Source organism: Lithobates pipiens, unplaced genomic scaffold (assembly GCF_037356315.1).
Source record: "Lithobates pipiens isolate NorthernLeopardFrog02 unplaced genomic scaffold, aLitPip1_a1.2 Scaffold_16, whole genome shotgun sequence".
NCBI classification, from domain to species: domain Eukaryota; kingdom Metazoa; phylum Chordata; class Amphibia; order Anura; family Ranidae; genus Lithobates; species Lithobates pipiens.
In genome coordinates this window covers 88,394,291-88,413,695 of record NW_027507748.1, presented here as the reverse complement: position 1 = coordinate 88,413,695, position 19,405 = coordinate 88,394,291, and the positions used below count along the sequence as shown (strand labels likewise).

The 19,405-nt window shown below is 41.8% G+C and overlaps 1 protein-coding gene across 1 annotated transcript in view; it reads left to right on the top strand.

Annotated features, from left to right (window-relative positions):
* The window catches only part of ROBO1 (roundabout guidance receptor 1), a 1,605,434-nt gene that overhangs the window by 267,584 nt on the left and 1,318,445 nt on the right, over window positions 1-19,405 (top strand). Inside the window, exon 2 of the mRNA XM_077480101.1 lies at window positions 11,249-11,370. Within this exon, the coding sequence (XP_077336227.1) occupies window positions 11,283-11,370 (88 nt within the window). The 5' untranslated portion in view covers window positions 11,249-11,282. The remainder of the gene's footprint in view (window positions 1-11,248; window positions 11,371-19,405) is intronic.

Sequence of the window (19,405 nt, the reverse complement as noted above, 5' to 3'; positions counted from 1 at the left end):
ACTTACCTGCTCTGCACAGAGCAGCCCAGATCCTCCTCTTCTCTGGTCCCTTGTCGGCACTTCTGGTCGCTCCCTCCTACCTAGTGCCCCCTCAGGAAGCAGCTTTCTATGGGGGCACCCAAACTGAGCCACCGCTCTTTGTTTCCATTAAGACGCAGAGCCGTGGTTCGACCTCACCCCCTCTCTCTCCTCATTGGCTCCCTGACTTTAATTGACAACAGAAGGAGGAAGGAAAGCCCCAGACAGCCAAGGCTTTTGTTCAACATTGCTGGTTCAAGATGGGGCTCATGTAAGTATTAGGGGGGCTGCTGCACACAGAAGGTTTTTTATCTTAATGCATAGAATGCATTAAGATAAAAAAAAAAAAAACGATCTGTCTTTACAATCACTTTAACAGGTATTTTCCTGTTCTCTCTGAAAATGTCCTTACCCTGGAAAAAGGAAACCACCACATTTAACATGGTTCTAATGGTTGAAGATTTTTTACCTTCATTCTATGCATGTTTATTCAGTGTGCAGCTTCCCTCGCAGCCCCCCTAATACTTACCTGAGCTTGATAGTGATCCAGCGATGTGCACAAGAGCTTCTGCTCTCCCGGGTCTCTGCCTTTGGCTCCCGCTGCTGTTAATCACAGCCAAAGAGGAGGGATCAGTTTTGGGGCCAGGCCCTGTTCTGCATGTCTCAAGGACACACAGAACAGGAATTGGGATTGAGTACACACGAGTTGCCTCATAGCAAGCAGCTTGCTCTGGGGGCACTCGGAGAAAGGGAGGAGTTGGGAGCATTGCACAGAGCAGAATTTAAAACAAAAGCCTCATGGAGGTCCACCCAAAAGAGGAACCTCCACTTATCTGCCCCCCTCCCCCCTCCGGTGCCACATGTTTTTGACAGGTACCCTCCCCCACTTCTGGGAGATGGTGCCGTGGTGCCATCCCTCGGAAGTTCAGACCCCCTAATTGTTCCTCCACCACCAGGCCAGTTTGAAAGCACAGTGAGCTTCGTGTATGCGCAGTAGGGAACCGGCTGTGAAGCCGAAAGGCTTCACTGCATGTTTCCCTTACCAGAAATGGCATTGATCCGAAAATTGACTGGGTTGCCAACATCGCGGGCTCCCTGGACAGGTAAGTGTCCATATATTAAAATTCAGCAGTGACAGTATTTGTAGCTGCTGACTTTTAATTTCCTCACCAGATCTTTGTTTGTGTTTTGGCACTGCATTGCTTTTACTGACAATTGCATGGTTGTGCGATGCTTTACCCAAACAAAATGTATGTCCTTTTCCCCCACAAATAAGCTTTCTTTTTGTTAAATTTGATTACCTCAGCTTTTTCTATATTTTTTTTTGCTATAATACAAAATAAGACCTAGTTTTACTTTCTATTATAAAATACATCCAATGAATTAAAAAATACAAAATCAAATGTCTTCATCAATTTAGGCCAATATGTATTCTGCTACATATTTTTGTGTCTAGAAATGATAAGAAATTTTAACTTTTTATTCGTTTTATTGTTTTTACTAGTAATGGCAGCGATCAGCGATTTTTAGCAGGACTACAGCATTGCGATGGACAAATCTGACACTAAATGACACTTTTTGGGCACCAGTGGCACCAGTACAGTGATTAGTGCTAAAAAAGGGTTACGTTTGTTCCTAGGGCGTGCTTTCTAACTGTGCGGGGGGGGGGGGGGGGGGGCAGGCATGTACTGGCCATCGGGACTACCGGGAGTTTCCCAGTGGGCCGATAGCTCAGTGGGCCACTCTGATGTAAGGGGGCTGCTGATGGGACACTCTGATGTAAGGGGGCAGCTGATGGGAAACTCTGATGTAAGGGGGCAGCTGATGGGACACTCTGATGTAAGGGGGCAGCTGATGGGACACTCTGATGTAAGGGGGTGCTGATGGGACACTCTGATGTAAGGGGGTGCTGATGGGACACTCTGATGTAAGGGGGCTGGTAATGGGACACTCTGATGTAAGGGGGTGCTGATGGGACACTCTGACGTAAGGGGGTGCTGATGGGATACTCTGATGTAAGGGGGCAGCTGATGGGACACTCTGATGTAAGGGGGTGCTGATGGGACACTCTGATGTAAGGGGGTGCTGATGGGACACTCTGATGTAAGGGGGCTGGTAATGGGACACTCTGATGTAAGGGGGTGCTGATGGGACACTCTGATGTAAGGGGGTGCTGATGGGATACTCTGATGTAAGGGGGTGCTGATGGGACACGCTGATGTAAGGGGGCTGGTAATGGGACACTTTGATGTAAGGGGCTGCTGATGAAACACTCTGTTGTAAGGGGGCTGGTAATGGGACACTCTGATGTAAGGGGGTGCTGATGGGACACTCTGATGTAAGGGGGTGCTGATGGGACACTCTGATGTAAGGGGGTGCTGATGGGACACTCAAAATGTAAGTAGGCCGGTCTGGATGAAGTCCAGGGCCAAATTTCTTTCCCAGTCCAGCCCTGGGGGGGGGGGGGGGGGATGCTGACACTGGAAGAAAACAGAGATACATGTTTCTGTTTTGCAGAAACACAGGATCTCCATTTTCCTTCCTCACAGAACAGAATGGTGGTCTGCTACCTGACCTGCTCATTGGCTCCTGCTGTATCCAATTACAGCACACACGCCCTCCAGAGCCGACAACAGTAATAACGTACAGGTACGGGATTGTTCGCTTAAGGGCTGCCCTGCCACAGTAATTGAATGTGGGGCAGTCCTTAAGTGGTTAATATCACTTTAAGGACTGGGAAGCTACAAAGTATTATTTCTGTTGTTAGGATTAGGTTTCCGTTAATGCCTTTAGGTGTCTCAATGTTGGTAACTGACATTTATTATGTAATGTGCACTGTCTTAAAGTTGGAATCTCTCTACAAATACTGGAGCAATTGTGAATTACTGGGCTTATTTAGCTCTTGAGCTCCATTGATGTGTTGTGTCTTCTCAGACAATAAATTCCACTTTTGTATCTAAGCTTGTTTCGCTTTTAATACATCACAGCTTGACATATACATATCACTGAGATTTCAGGCAGTCCTAAATCAAATCTAAATGTTTCCTCTCCATTTGTACTCTCGGCTCTGATTTACTTAATCCTCCCTAGCCTTAAAAGCCAGAAGTTATACCCTTAAATATAATTGTTTAAAGCATTTATTAGCCTGCAGTACTTTGCTTTGTGACTTTTTTTTTTGTATATGCCCTTTATTGATACTTACATCATGCAGTTAGTTCATGGTTTCAAGCTGGCAAAAAACAAGTTAATTACATTTCATTCTAGTTCCTATTGTTGTTGATTCTGTAAATTACTGTTGCCGAAAGCACACGAGAAACAGCGTTCAAAGGCTGTAATATTAGCAGAAAAGAATTTACCTGGAGATGGTAAATACTCTGAAGCTAATTTCCCTAAACATGCATGATATTAACTGAACTAACTATTTCAAATATACAACAATTAATTGAGGTGAGATGTATTGCAGTAACACGGCAATGCAAAATATAATGCAGGTTTAATTACATTTTAACACTGCTAAAACAAACAGCAGGGTTGTTTAGAATGGGTTTTTTCACAATTTGAAGCAATTTTACTAACATAAATAAAAGAACACAAATACTATGGATTAATAATGATATGAACATAGTTGGGTGTGATTCAGGGCAGGTTGGGTGAACATGATTAGCATTTCTGTGCAGAATCCAAACCCCATTGAAGACAATGGGATCCAAATGTTTAAAAAAAACAGTAATGGTCAATTTCTAAACTAATATTCTAGGTAAGCAGGAATTTTGGTAGTGCTTAACCACTTGCTTAACCACTTGCTCACCGGGCACATAAACCCCCCTCCTATCCAGACCAATTTTCAGCTTTCAGCGCTGATGCACTTTGAATGGCAATTGCGCGGTCATACAACACTGTACCCAAATGAAATTTTTATAATTTTTTTTCCCCAAATAGAGATTTCTTTTGATGGTATTTGATCACCTGTGCAATTTTTATTTTTTGTTAAAAAAAATGTAAAAATACCGAATTTAATTTTTTTTTATTTTTTATTTTGTTATAACATTTTAAAACGGGTAATTTTTGTCCATCATTGATGTACACTTATGAGGCAGCAATGATGGGCACCAATAGGTGACAATGATGGGCACTGATACTGATGGATGGTAGTGATGGGCACTAATTGGTTATACTGATAGGCAGCACTTCTAGGTGGCACTGATTGGCACCACTGGTGGGCATTGATAGGTGGCACTTGTGGGCACTTTCAGGTGGCAATTATGAGGCATAATTGCCTCTTCCATTTTGGGACTGATGTGCCGGTGATCAGCTTTTTTTTTCTGCTCCGCTGTCAGCGTGAGGAAAAAAAAAGCGATCACCGAGCTTTTGTTTTGATCATGTGATCAACCATCATTGGCTGACAGCTGATCACATGGTAAGGGACCTCACATCGGTGATCACTTGAGTCTCAGTGATCACAGCGCGCAGGGATCGTGTACAGGGGAGGCCATCATATGACGGCCTCCCAGGAATTCACATCTGCGCTGTGGCTGTCATTCGGCCATAGTGCGGACGTCAAGTGTTTAACCACTTGCTTACTGGGCACTTTCACCCCCTTCCTGCCCAGGCCAATTTTCAACTTTCAGAGTTGTTGCACTTTGAATGACAGTTGCTTGATCATGCAACACTGTACGCAAATTAAATGTGTATCATTTTTTTCACACAAATAGAGCTTTTTTTTTTTGTGGTATTTAATCACCACTTGGTTTTAATTTTAAATTTTTTGCTAAACAAACAAAAAAAGACCAAACATTTTGAAAAGAAAAGAAAACATTTTTTATAGTTTGTAAAATTTTGCAAACATGTCATTTATATCCTTCACTGATGGGCACTGATAGCCTGCACTGATGGGCACTGACATGCTGCACTGACAGGCACTGATAGGTGGCACTGGTGGGAACTGGATAGGAGGCACTGATGAGGTTGCATTGATAGGTGGCACTAATGGGCACTTATAGGGGGCAGTAAAGGGCACTGAGAGGTGGCACTTATAGATGGCACTGATATGCGGCACAGATATGCACTGATAGGCACTGGTAGGTGGCACTGATATGCAGCACTGATGAAGAGGCACTGATGGGCACTGGTACATGGCACTGGTGGGCCCTGATTAGTACTACTGATGGGCACTGGTAGATGGCACTGGTAGGCACTGATTATCGGCACTGGTGGCCACTGATTAGCGGTACTGGTGGGCACTGAGGGGACCAATGTCCCTGTAACGGAAGCCAGTTAATGGATTTCTTATGATTTCCTCATGTTGTTAGGGTGATGGGGAAAAAAGCATATAACCGGCTTCTGTTTACTTCTGTGACCAGCTGTCATTGGCTGACAGCTGATCACATGGTAAAGGGCTGCTGTGATTAGCCCTTTTCCCCAATCTGTGATCAGCCAAGCCCCAAGGACTGCAATTACAGAGCGTGCCATCCATGCACCACAGAGCACGTGCGAGCATGGGAGGACGTCTTTCGGCTATATCGTGGGCACCAAGGGGCAAAAGTAAAACATTAAAAAAGCACACATTGCCATAAAAAACATGCCTGGGGGATTCCCTGACCCTGCCTGTGAAGTTTAGCATATTTGCAATATATACAACCTACTATAGCAAGACTGACCTTACAAAGAAAAAAGTGTGTTAAAATGCTGGTTTCAAAGTAAAACCTCCCGAGTTGCTTTCTTCTGTTAGTAAACAAAGGGTATTACCTCAATCTATACCAGACCCTTTTCTTAGATGAGGGTCTAATACAAACATTATTGGGGGAACCCCACAGAAAAATACAGCATGGCATCCCCCCTTAATTCCTACTTAGTCCTACTGGTGTGGTATGAAATTTAAAAGGAGCCCGTGCCCTCCCTCTCCTATATCTACATAAGTCACTGATACTACTATCTCTCAAATCAACAGTAGGGATGGGCCGAACACCCCCCCGGTTCGGTTCACACCAGAACATGCGAACAGGCAAAAAAATTGACATGTGAATCCTATTAAAGTCTATGGGACACGAACATGAAAAATCAAAAGTGCTCATTTTAAAGGCTTATATGCAAGTTATTGCCATAAAAAGAGTATGGGTACTGCCCTAGGGGACATGTATCAATGCAAAAAAAAGTTTTTAAATTGACAGTTTTTTCAGGAGCAGTAATTGTTTTAATGCTTAAAGTGAAACAATAAAAATTTTATATTCCTTTAAATATCGTGCCTGGGAGGGTCCCCTTAGTCTGCATGTAAAGTGGCACATCTGTGTGACGTGTTTTACAGTGCTGCAGCAAAATTACATATCTAAAAGAAATAATTTCATTTAAAATTGCTCACAGCTATAATGTATTGCCAACTCCCAGCAATAAAGACAAAAATCAAGGAAAAAAGCAAAATGAAAAAAAAATTGGCATTGGGTTCCCCCCCCCCCAAAATCCATACCAGACCCTTATTCAAGCATGCAGCCTGGAGGACAGGATGGGGGGGGGGGGCGAGCGAGCACTCCTCTCCTGAACCATACCAGGCCACATGACCTCAACATGGAGAGGGTGCTTTGAGGCCCACCCCCACAAGAACAAGGCCTCATCCCAACAACCCTGGCCTGGTGGTTGTGGGGGTCTGCGGGTGGGGGGCTTATCAAATCTGGAAGCCCCCTTTAACATGGAGGCCCCCAGATCTTGTTAAAGGAGGCTTCCAGAGTCTGATAAGTCCCCCACCTGCATGTAAAAATGCCTGCCTTTAGCTAACATCCTCTCATTTATAACACTATATATGACCGTTGTGTAAGCAGCCTTACATAGTGTGGGGCGTGGACTTAGCCCCCTGAGCCATGATTGGCTAAAGGCACCCTGCAGGTCAGGTGCATGCTTTGGCCAATCAGCAGCCGTCAATGCACTGCAATAATGCAGTGCATTCTGGGGTGCCCCACGGTGCTCAAATTAGCCATATTCCTTATATGTTCGGTTTGTTTGTGAGCAAATGAACATTGGGACCATCCCTAATCAACAGCATCCCAGCACGCAGCAGGTGACTTACAGTCTCAGCTGTGTATATTTCCCTACTGACAGCCTCAACTGTGTATATTTCTGTGTAGGGGGGTGTATCCATTTTCTCCACTCAGTTTTCAGATTTCAGTGAGCTCTGTAATCTATCTGTGCAGTGTGTGAGTGTTATTTTAAATCCCTGCCCACTGCCTGCTAGAGCTGAGACATAGTCTTTGATCTATGTGTTTTAGAAGGCTGTAGCGTAGCGAGGGCTGCAGATTTATACAGCCTGTTTTTCATCTTCTTGTATCACCTGAAGCTAGTCACTTCACTGGGTATATGTTTATATCCACTTTACTCCCTATACTGCTTTCCTGATTTGTGCTACAACATCTGAAGATAAGGTGGAAGGGTTACAGTATGTAGTTTAGAGATGAGAATTGGGAAGACTTATAACACTGTTTCGGATTTCAGATCAGTGCACTGGAAGTCAAAAGGATACTGGATTTCTGGCATGATCAACAGGTTTTTTTTTGGTACTTGCAAAAAACCTATGCAGCCATCACATCAAAGCACTGACATGCTGCAACATATTAAATAGTTGTTTTTGGCTGTCGATGCACTTGCACAAAGCAAATAGCAATCTTGATACCTATACTATACTCTACTCTACTATATTATACTATACTTACTAGTAGCCACCAAATGTTACCAATTAGTTTCTTAGGACAACTGTATTTTGCACATGGCTCTTCATAAACAACTTGATGGAGTTATTCCTCCTTGGCTCCCTGTGATTTTAAAGTCATTTGCCTTTAATGCTTCCAGTTTAGAGTGGAAAATGAAACATAATCTGGCTGTGCTTGAGCACACATACATATTCATTTTTATTTTTAGGACTTGTGTGTTTGTATTTTGTTGCTATTATATATTTTATTGTGGTATTGCTGGTAAATTAGGTAAGGGCTATTTTTTGCTTTATAGAGATCATTAAAATTGATTCATTTTGGTCATCTCATTTAAAAATCCAATTTCTATTTACGGTAGATACATGCACTTATATTGTGTCTTAAATGTGTCAGCTTCTAATAATAAAATTGTATGCATAAACTGAGATTGCGAGCACCCATATAAAATTATCTATGCAAGCAAATTACTTTAGCAATACTATTTTCTATAGAACATTAACTTTTTAGACAGAATACGATTCTGGAATGTGAAAAATGGAAAAAGATTGTATCAAACAAAGTCTTTAAAGATAAACTGCACTCTGGAAGCTGTGCCCGGAAAAGGCAGGCAGAATACAGTGGACTAGTCACTAATATTGACTGTGGCCTCCTTGTTTTTGGTAAATCATACATCAAAGGACACAGAATGTTATTGTGGAACCAATAGGGTATGCAGGTGATTGTACACTAGCAAAGCAATGATGCAAGGATAGCTCTGCAGAACCCATCCCATTCTCAGCATGTCTTCAGTTTAACCTGATTTTGGCTTTTCCTTTTTCTTCCCTGAAATTCCTGGTTGTATCCCCCTTTGCCGGATTGAGATTGAAGCTATTCCAGTGATCCTATTTGTGCCAGACTAGCCAAGGAGGACGTAGTACTTGGTCATTTTCAACCTCTTGCCAAAATCTCTGTGCACCCTCCTGGATCATTCAGACCTTTTGCCTACTTTTTGCTTGGTTTACCAACCTGCGTCTAACTTGAATGGCATTGCTGTTTAAGCCCAGGCCCTGAGCTACGATTATCCCTACACTCTTGAAAGGTAGGAAGTCAACTTCTTGCATGCTCTACCATTGTAAGCATACTTTGTTTGGTGTGAGGTTGGGTATTTTCATCTCAGGAAGTATTCAGTGAGATACATTTTGTCTTTTCGTCAGTCTGGTGTGGATATTTTTCAGAGACTTATTACCTCCCACTCCTTGGGGAAGGCCTTCATGCAGAGTATCATTCATATTTTGGCCCCTGTACCTTCTCCATGGCATCTCAACCTAATATTGTCAGTCCTTCAGAGACCCCCCTTTGAGCCTATTAGTGATATTACTTTGTCTTTCCTTACTCGTAAAGTTGTCATCTGATCACTATCACTTCTTTTAGGCATGTTTCTGAGTTGCCAACCTTGACTTATAGAAAACATTTTCTTGTTTTACACAAGGCAAAGATGTCCTTTGGTCTAGGGCCTCTGCCTTTGACTTAGAGGTGTTTAGTCATAATCCCACAGATGGTAGCTTCGTCCCTTTTCCATTCAAATATGGCTTTTTATTTCTACCTTAAACAGGATTTTGTTTTACCATATTTCTATCCTGCTCCTATACATACTAAAAGAGGTTGCTCTCCATTGTTCATATGGTTTTCATCAACCATTTGTCCTTTTTGGCATTATTGAAGGCCACTGCAAGGGCATTGGTATTCTTGTTCCACTATCATTAGGTGTATTTTATAACTCCAGCCACGTTTAACTCTACTAGTGTTAGTGCTTCATGGGTTGTTCAGCACCAGGCTTCAGTTTCCTAGCTCTGCAAGGCTGCCATCTGGTCTTCCATTCACATATTAATTAAGTTTACAAGGTGGATAGCCAAGCTTCAGTAGATGCAAGCTTCCATTATAAGTTTCTTCAGGTAAATCTGTAGGCGTATGCTGTGCTGCCCACCCCTCAGTTGGACTGCTTTTGGATGTCCCGTTGGTTCTGGAATACTATCCTGTGATGCTAATTTTTGTTGTCTTACCTATAGAAAGCTTTTCTTGAACACAGATCTCTCCCCTCTGTATATATGATCCACTCCCATTATTGCTTACTACCGAATTGAAGGCATGATGGGGGTGAGAGGTGTTATACAAGGCTGTCCTTACAGATTTGCTGTATCCAATCATCTTAAGGTAGCTGCATAACCCATTGGTTCCAGAATACCATATCGTGTCCTGTGATGTATTTCAAGAAAAATTTACAAGTAAGACAAAGATTACATATTTCTCATGACTGACTTGTAATGCTTTGTTTTGTAATGTATTTCTGTATGGAGGTGACCCTCCTTGTAGATACATAGTTTTTCTTCCTTGTTGCACAGCCTCCAGCAAGTTAACACTAGGCAGCATAGTAGTGACATCACCAAATCTCACTCCAAATCTTGAGACTAGAAATCAGAGGCTGCCACGCCCTAAATCTTACACTGCAAATATACAACTATGAGTCAGTAGGCACACTAGGCACATGAAGTGTATTGCTACTTTCAGGAGGAATCAAGGCTAAAGCTAAATTTTTCAGGATACTGATAAATCTTTACTTTTGGAGTTTATGGTCACTTAGGTCCACTCTGAATTCCAGCTATTTATTAAACGTGTTTAGAAAGACAGAAAAAGTGCTATGAACTCTCTTTAGTTTTATGGCTGCCTCTGTCCAAGTTTGGTGGGGTTGGCTTCTCCTCATGGCCAACCAGGACAGGAAGCAGGTTCTGAGACCAGATTAGCCAGGAGGAGAAGCCACCTGGGACTTGGGTGGATGGGTTGGCGGGCGAGCGGGCCTGCTGTGCAGGTGAGTGGGTCTGGCAAGTAGGGCTGGAGGGTGGTGTGGTGGGTGGGGGCTTTGTTTACTGCCCCCCCCCCCCCACAAAAAATGGAGCACCAGCCACCACTGGCCAGACAGGTGAACTAATCAGTCTGCTGCTTCTTCTTTCACTGTCCATTCACAGGGTAGAGGTAGAGAGGAGACCTGTACGTATAACTGAACTTCTGTGTGGTGTGGTGAATACAAACCTCAGTACTCACTGAAGTGAAAAACAAAACCTTTTATAGATTATATCTGTGTATATTAAGCTCTGGGCTTGGAGTACAGCTTTAAATGAGCACTCAAATGTCCTTTTTAATAGAAAGATATAATCTAATTACTTGCTTTGAGCAAAACAGGCAGTCGTTTTCTTAATCAGAAACTTTCAATCACAAGGCTGCTTGTTTTTTTTTTTGTACTGTATCTGCAGAGCTTGTGAAATTTATATTATCAAAACTCTTGACTTAGCACATTGTGACAAAGTGTTCTCCTTTTATGATGTCTCTCTGCCATTCAATAATTTCCAGTAAAGTACTAAATTGTGGAGTGCAGCTTTTTCTTATTGAATGTCAGCTGGAGTAAAATGTATGCTTTTAAATTAATCATGTAATTTGTCACTGTTCTCCTTGAAATTGACACAGAGGCAGCGAACACTTTCCAATCTCACTTTTCTTGCATCTTTCAGATAACATTGAGGTAATGCGCTACACAGGGTCAAGATGAAATGGACAAAACCTGCTTCATTTCTTCAATCAGTGGTTCTCGCTTTTCTGTTTTTTCAGCCTTTGTTTGGACAACTCATTATAGGTATGTTTATTATACTTTTTATTATACACTTATACATTATTGCTCTTGGTTATGTATATGGGGGATCTCCCACCTGTGCATAGTGGAAGCTGCTCTGGTCTACTTGTATTGCTGGTGGTTAAGCGTAAAGAATCATAAGCTGGCCATACATTTGGAAAATTTTGTTTGAACATTTTCATTTTAATGTTGATTTGATTTTCTAATGGTTAGTGGGGTCAAATTGGCTTTAGTTTTCAACCACAGTGACGAGAAAATTCAAAAGAACAGGATGTAAAAAGTTTTGAACAACGGTCATAAAATTATCAAAGGTACAGATAAGAATTTTTGTCTGAATGTTTTTTTTTTTTTTAAACCAATAGTGTATGGCCAGCTTTAGAGAGTAGACATTTTGGTTTGGGGTGATGTGAGATGGTGTGAAAGAGATCATGGAGGCTTATGGGAAATTTTGTTTGTGACCTATCAATAGTGGGTGTGGCTCAGTATGGTTTAGCGTTAATAAGCATGGGAAATCAAAGCATGCCTTTTATTTACAATATAATTTTTTTTTGCACTTGGACACTGTTTGCATTGATTGAGTGTGTTTATGTAGGAAGAGGATGTGTAGTTTGCCAAGTTTGAAATGAAACAGGAGGCTACAGTGTCCGAGGCTTCTCTGTGCGTATGCAATATCATATTTTCAGATGAGTCCGTTACAGAGAATGAAGCAGATTAATCCGTTAATGAACATGAGCAGATCTCTTACCAATTCTTTGCAACCGACTTGCAGGTGTAAGTCATTGATAAATAAAACGTGCAGACTCGATCTAGTTTTTTTTTTTTTTATTAACATTATATATTTTTTTGACTGCCGAACATGTGTTTTATGCAATAGATCATAAATTCCTAATTAATATCAAATAGTTACCCAATGATTGAGGGTACGTGACTGGATCGCTAAATAATTAAAAAGATTGAAACAAAATCCTCTGCATTACTGAGCCTAAAATCAAAGGAGAAGAAAAGACTTGCTGTGTCAAATTACATGCAAGTAATGTTGCCAGTAAATGGACCTCCATTCTATGTCTTGATTGCAGAGACAACAGCAAATGTCTTATTGTAACAAGTGTGTGTATTTCTGATTTTCCATTTTTATATAAATAAATATGATTAAACCAATATGATATTCTTTTAGCTGTTCTGTTCCTAGTTATTCATATGTAAAATAAAGTCAAGTAATTTTTTTGAAGTCTAATACAGTAGGTATGGTGGTTCTTATGATTTCAAGTCTGGCAAAGGTAGTATGGCAACATATTGAGTTATCCCTTGGGTGTCTTTAATACAATAAAAAAAAAAGGTATTTTTTTTTTATTTCAAATGAATTTATTTTTATTTTTGTCCACATTTCCATGCAGGTCAACCTGTCCTGCAATGATGACAGTTAGCACTGGCAAGGGTGCTTACAACTGTCAGTTTTTATGTAAAGGTTCATACCTTCAAAAGAAGAAAAGCCACTGTTGCTGTAACTGTTTAAGGCAGTGGTGCTCAACTTATGGCCCGGGAGCAGCATGCACTTTTTTGTTATAGCAGTAATTTTTAGCAATCTTATGTAATATATCTCTAGTCTATGACTGTCTTCTAAAGTATGCCTCCAGTCTCTAACAACTCATATAGCATGTTCACATACTTTGACATTCTCCTGAAGCACTTTCATAGTCTCCGACAACTATTTTTAATGTTATGATTGGTATTGTAAAATGACAATACATTTTCTGATTCATATTCAGATTCTGATCTCTTGTATCTGTCTGCAATCCCTGAGCAACTCTTATATTAGGTCTGCAGTCTCTTAACATCTTCTGTAACATGTCCACAGTCTCTGAGTAGCTCTTTCATTTTGTCCACAGTCTCTGAACATCTCCTGTACCCTGTCCACAGTCTCTGAATATCTCTTGTATTTTGTCCACAGTCTCTGAACATCTCCTGTACTATGTCCACAGTCTCTGAACATCTCCTGTACCATGTCCACAGTCTCTGAGTATCTCTTGTATTTTGTCCACAATCTCTGAACATTTCTTGTACCATGTATACAGTCTCTGACCATCTCCTGTACCATGTCTGCAGTCTCTGACCATCTTCTGTATCATCCTGTTGTGTGTCTGTTGTCTCTGACACAGAATTTTAACTGGAATCTAAGTATGACTCTTTGGTGATGTCAGCAGCCACACTTAAAGTGTATGTAAACCCCCCCCCCCCCTATCATTTTCAGCCAAGGAAGCTGCCATCTTTGCCTCTGTTTAATCTACAACTGCCATGATGCTGCACATGTGATCAGTTATGACACCCGCCATTGGATGGTTTGACAGTTTGGTTGAGAGCACAACCAATGGGAGTGTTACATTTCTGGCGCATGCCGGAAATGAAACTGTTTTATGGATGGGTTTACTTCTGCTTTAAGGTTCCCCATATCAAGTATGTTAACCCTCACTGTTTTAAGGCCTTGTTGTCACTTGCAGTTTAGGGGTAGTAAAATAGGTGGTTAAGCCACACTGCATCCCCTTAAGCTGGAAAGGCAGCCATACTGGGGTATACACATATTACCCTGTTTCCCTGAAAATAAGACCTAGCGTGATTGTTGGTGATGGCTGCAATATAAGCTCTACCCCTACTTGTAGGTCTTATTTTCAGGGTAGGACTTATTTTTGGGGGAAACAGGGTAGGGCTTATTTGGGGGGTAGGGCTTATATTGAAGCCATCACCAACAATCACGCTAGGTATTATTTATGGGGAAACAGGGTATTGTCTTGATGCCAAAAAAGAGAAACAAGCAGCGCCAATCTAAGTGTAGTAGTTCAAGACACGTTTTTTAATTGCAGTAGAAATGCACTCACTCTGAGTTGGATAGAAACAGGCATATCATAATGAAGAAGTCTGAATGGACAGCAGGATAGGTGACAGGGCTCCACAGGGGGTGATCCTCATACGCTGTGCGGTCTTGTCTGGTGGCGTCGGTGGCTTCCAGTGTCCCAGGCTAGAATCGGCAAGGTGCAGGGTCTCTATAGACTGACGATCTCCGCTGCGCCTTGACGACTCTAGCTTCTATCTTCATTACGATGTGCATGTTTTTATCCAACTCAGAGTGAGTGGATTTCTACTGCAATTAAAAAACCTGTGTTAAACCACTGCTATTAGGTTGGCGCTGCTTGTTTCTCTTTTTTGTATTTCTCTCCAAGGTGGTTCTGCCCTTCAGCATTCCTGTTTTGTGCCAGTAACTTTTCCCTGAGGTTATATACCCAGGCTACAGACTCTCCCCTTTTCTACGTTCCATGTTGGGGAGTGGGAATTGCAACAGGTAATGTTTCAAAATGATACAGCAACCTAGGTAAAATAGACATTTTCAGAAAATTAATCCTGCCAAGGAGGGACGGGGAAGTTTTGTCCAACTTTGTAGGGATAAAGTAGGGTAATTTACAGAATAAAGGAAAGAGTAGGAGAGGGTAAGAAGGACACCCAATTACTTGAGTGAAGTGGTGCACCATTTGTAGTGATAAGTATCCTTGAGCTGGGATAACAAAGAGGGTGGAATATGTATCGGGAGAGCTTCAGTTTTGGAAGTGTTAACCTTGTAGCCCAAAATAGCACCAAAGGCGGAGAGTAAGTTGTGTAGTGAGGGGAGGGATAATAGCAGGCTAGTCAGCAGTACATCATCTGCGAAAAGTGATAGTTTATACTCCACCTGTCGCATCATCACCTCACAAATGTCCGGATGTATACGGATGGACTCGGCCAGGGGTTCCAAACACAAAATAGGGTCTATAGTTCGGTGGATCTCTGTTGATAAATTTAGGGAAAAGTCTGGACAGTCTGGATGCAAGAATTTTTTGTAAATATTTTGTAATCTGAATTGAAAGGGACTATGGGCCTGTAATTATCTGGAATGGAGGGGTCCTTGCCCGGTATTGGGATAACAGAAATATAGAAATGGAAGAATTGGGGATGTGGGGGTTGTCCTTTGAGTAGAGATTTGTAGAGAGTCACCATGTGGGGAGATAGTATGTCAATGAAGAATTTATAGTAGAAATAGGGTTATCCATCAGGACCAGAGAATTCGTGTAGCAGGAGATCTTTAATAATAGTTAGGAGTTCCTCTGCAGTTATGGCTGAATTTAAGCTAGCTACATCAGATTAAGACAATTGCGGAAGCTTTATGTTAGGGAAGAATTCCTCAAATTTACCCTGAGTGAAATTGAAATTATTGCCACCAGTCAGTTGTACAATTTGTGGTAAAACTTACCAAAAATTTTGGAAATCTCCTGGGGGCAATGGGTTTTGGTTTCGTCAGCTTGGGAAAGGAAGTCAGGGAATGATTTAAAAGGATGCGGATGCAATTTATTGACAAATATCTTATGAGGCTTGTTAGAGTATTCGTAACATTTTTGTTTTGTCCAGAGTAGTGATTTGGCTGCCCCTCCAAGCTGTGCCAATTTGATTTGTTCTCTAAGGGAGGTAACCTTACGTAGCTTCGACATTGTGGCACTGCATAGAAGCTGTCATTCAGCAGTCATCAAATCGGCCGAGAGAGACTGCAGATGTTTAGCACTGTCTTTTTTCAGACGGGAACTCTCTGCTATACACTCACCACGAAAAACAGCCTTGTGGGCCTCCCACCGTGTAGAATAATCAGGTACAGATCCTACGTTGAGCTGAAGGAATTATTTTAGGCCTGTTGCCAATTTATTATGTCACATTGTAAAAAGGTGATCATTAAGCCACCAATGGCATGACCTAGTTTATATCTGAGAGAATGCGCGGTCGAACATAATGGGAGTATGGTCAGACCATGTAATGGGGGAAATGTCAGATTCAGTTACATAAGGAATGAGGGGGGCAGAAATAAATAAATGATCAAGGGGAGAATACATTTTATGGGCCTCAGAGTAAAATGTGAAATGATTAGAGGGGTGTTTAATCCTCCATAAGTCAAAGAGCTGTTGGGATCTGATACATTTAAGACATGAATTAGCTTGGGATAAGATTTTCCTTGAGGGAGTATCTTTAAACAGAGTTTGTCTGTCTTTAGTGGAGGGCATGACCAGATTGAAATCCCCCCCCCCCCCCAACAATCATGAAGAGTTGAGAATGATAATGAGGGGAGTCAAAAAGTTTATTGAGGTCAATCTGGCCAGTATTGGGGGCATATAAATTGACTAGAGTAAAAGAGGAATTCATATAGTCACAATTAAGGATGAGAAATCTCCCATGATGATATGCATGGGTATCCTTAACCCTAATAGGACAGGATCTCAGAATCAGGATTGCTACTCCCCCCGTGGAGTCAGAGGCAAGGTAAGAGATTGGGAAGATTTGAGGCAAACTTGAATGAGCTGCCTGCACGAAAATGTGTCTCTTGGATCATTATGACATCTGCTCCTGAGGACCTGAACTCCTTCAGTGCTACCCAGCATTTATGAATGGAGGCCAGACCCTTTACATTATATGACATGATCCTTAAAACCATATTTGTGACATTTGCATGAAGGCTCATATAATACCAGAAAACATAGGAGGGAACAAGACATAGAGAGCAAAGGAAAGGGAATAAGGTTGGATAGGTTCACAGATATACAGAATTAGTCCCTCTGTACCTGTACATTAACAAATATAGAATATAGAAAGAAAACATACATGAGTAAAAAAAAAAATTGGGATTAAAAATAAATTTGCAACCTCAGACTACAGAGTTGGCATCTGAGCATGGACACAGAAAAACAAAACAAAATCAAAGTCATAAATGAATGACAACAGCAGAAAAAAAAATAAAACCTTTGGTTGAATGCCTGAGATATAGACATATCTCAGGGGGCCCTGAAAAACATCAGAGGCCAGGTAGGGCACATGAGGACCTCCATCAGGTTATTCCAAAGAGAGAGGGAGGGGGTGCGTCTACCCTCCTTATGAAAATGGCAGTAGCTGTGTTAGTCAGGCAGGATGGATCCTGGTATGCCCAAAGTAAAGTCAGCAAAAAGTAAAAAGAAAAAAAAACAGGAACAACTGTATCATGTGGTAATGACCATAGCATTAAAACCCTATGGGTTGGGAAAACATTACCCTGGGGAAAACGTGGGGTAACTTATAAACCTTTAGTCCAGCGCACTGAACTGTATTTCTCTTGGACTATGGATAAATTAGAGACAAATTTGAGCCCAAAAGATCCCTACAAGGGCATCAAGGAGGTGGCTTGGAGAATCAAGGACATTGAGGTGTGGTAAGTTGTTTCTTTGACCGTCTCCTCACGTGACAGGAAGTGGTGGGAAATGAACAAGCTTAGGCCTGAGGAGTTAGTAGGTCTTCTTCCGGAATATTGGGGAGACCCAGGCTTTTAATGAAAGCTTCACCTTCTTGAAGATCATGGAGACTGTGTTGGACACCATCTTTGGATACAACGAGGCAAAAGGGAAAGCCCCAGTAACAAGGGACTTGATGATGTTGCAGATAGGATGTGATTGGACGTAGGTTCCTCCGTTTGGCAAGGGTGATAGGAGAGAGGTCACTAAAGATCTTTACTTTTGCCTCTTTATACACAAGCTGAGATTTATTTTGTGTGGCTAGGGTTATTGCCTCTCTACTCTCATAATAGTGAAATCTCACAATAATGTCTCTGGGCCTAGCTCCAGCCAGAGGGTTTGGGCCCAGGGAGTGATGGGCCCTATCAAGGCGCCAGTCCACATCTACTACTTTAGAGGCCATGGTGTTAAAAAGGCCCAGGAGAAAAGGGTGTAATGCAGAATCACCACTGTTTCAGGAATACCTCTGAAATGCAAGTTCTGCCTTCTCTCCCTAAGTCCTCTTGCTGCAATTGTAGCTGGGATACTGAATGTCTCAGATTGTGGTTTTCCTCCTCAACAGCCTACACATAGTTAACCATTTCATCAAATTTGTATTCAAGGGCATCAGCATGTTCCCCAATTTGATTGCATTGCAGCGAAAGGGTCCCTGGGTGAAATTGAGGCTGCAGCTTGCGGCCTAGTAATGAACTGCTCCATGTGCATCCTGGTGCGTGGCCCAAACAGTGGGTTATAGTGCTTTTGCTGCTGGCCAATTATTCCCATGGGGTGCCCACAAGATGCAGCAACTAATTAGGCTTACCCCCGATGCTGTATGAAGTGTGTGCAGCTGTTCAGAGGTCTCTGAGGCTTGACGGAGCCCAGAGCTTTCTCAGTAGACGTCCTCCAAAAAAAAGGGCCCCTCCACAACCATGAGCCATCAGGAACCACCCCATTCCTTTTTGAGCTAGTGCAAGAGACGGAACAGGCTTAATCCCTTGCCAGCACTATCTGCGGAAGATACGAAGGAACCCACCCTTATTCCCCCTAACCACTGAGCCGGAGCGCCACACAAAATGATAATTGGTCACCGAGAGCCAAATGCTAGTTTTCCATTGGAAAATCACACTTTCTGCTCTTTAAAAAACGATTCACTCAAGATTGCCTTGCCTAGTCAAACAAAACTGTAAACAAGCCCTAAAACTGTTAGCGGGAGTTGAGCTTTGGTTTACTCATCACTTATTTTAAATCCACTAAAATGCATTGTCACCTTGCTGAAGGAAGATGAAAACAAGATGCCCAATAAATGCTTTGTTATTACACTTGACTGACTGCATCATATATGTAATTTTTTTTCTTTGACTATAGTTTTACTTTAAGTGGGCTAGCTCTTTAGTGGTAACCTAGATTTATATAACATATGGAAGACAATGGTGAATGCAGGATACCTTACTTTGCAATGTTTTGTTCTGTTATATTTTACACAATGCAAACAGAATCTCTCTGATCTGTAAAGCTCAATAACCTGGCACAGTTTTAAGAAGCTTTGTAATGTAATATTTGTTTCAAACCTTTAATCTCTAGGTTTCAGCATGTTCTGTTCCAGTTTTGTTGCCCAGCACTCTAAGAATAATTATTTTGTTCAGCACCAATCCTTTGAACGGGAAGTTTACTAATCATCTCAGGGCTGTGTTTTCACCTGATGTTAGCCTAGTTATCAGAATAGTATCTTTTTT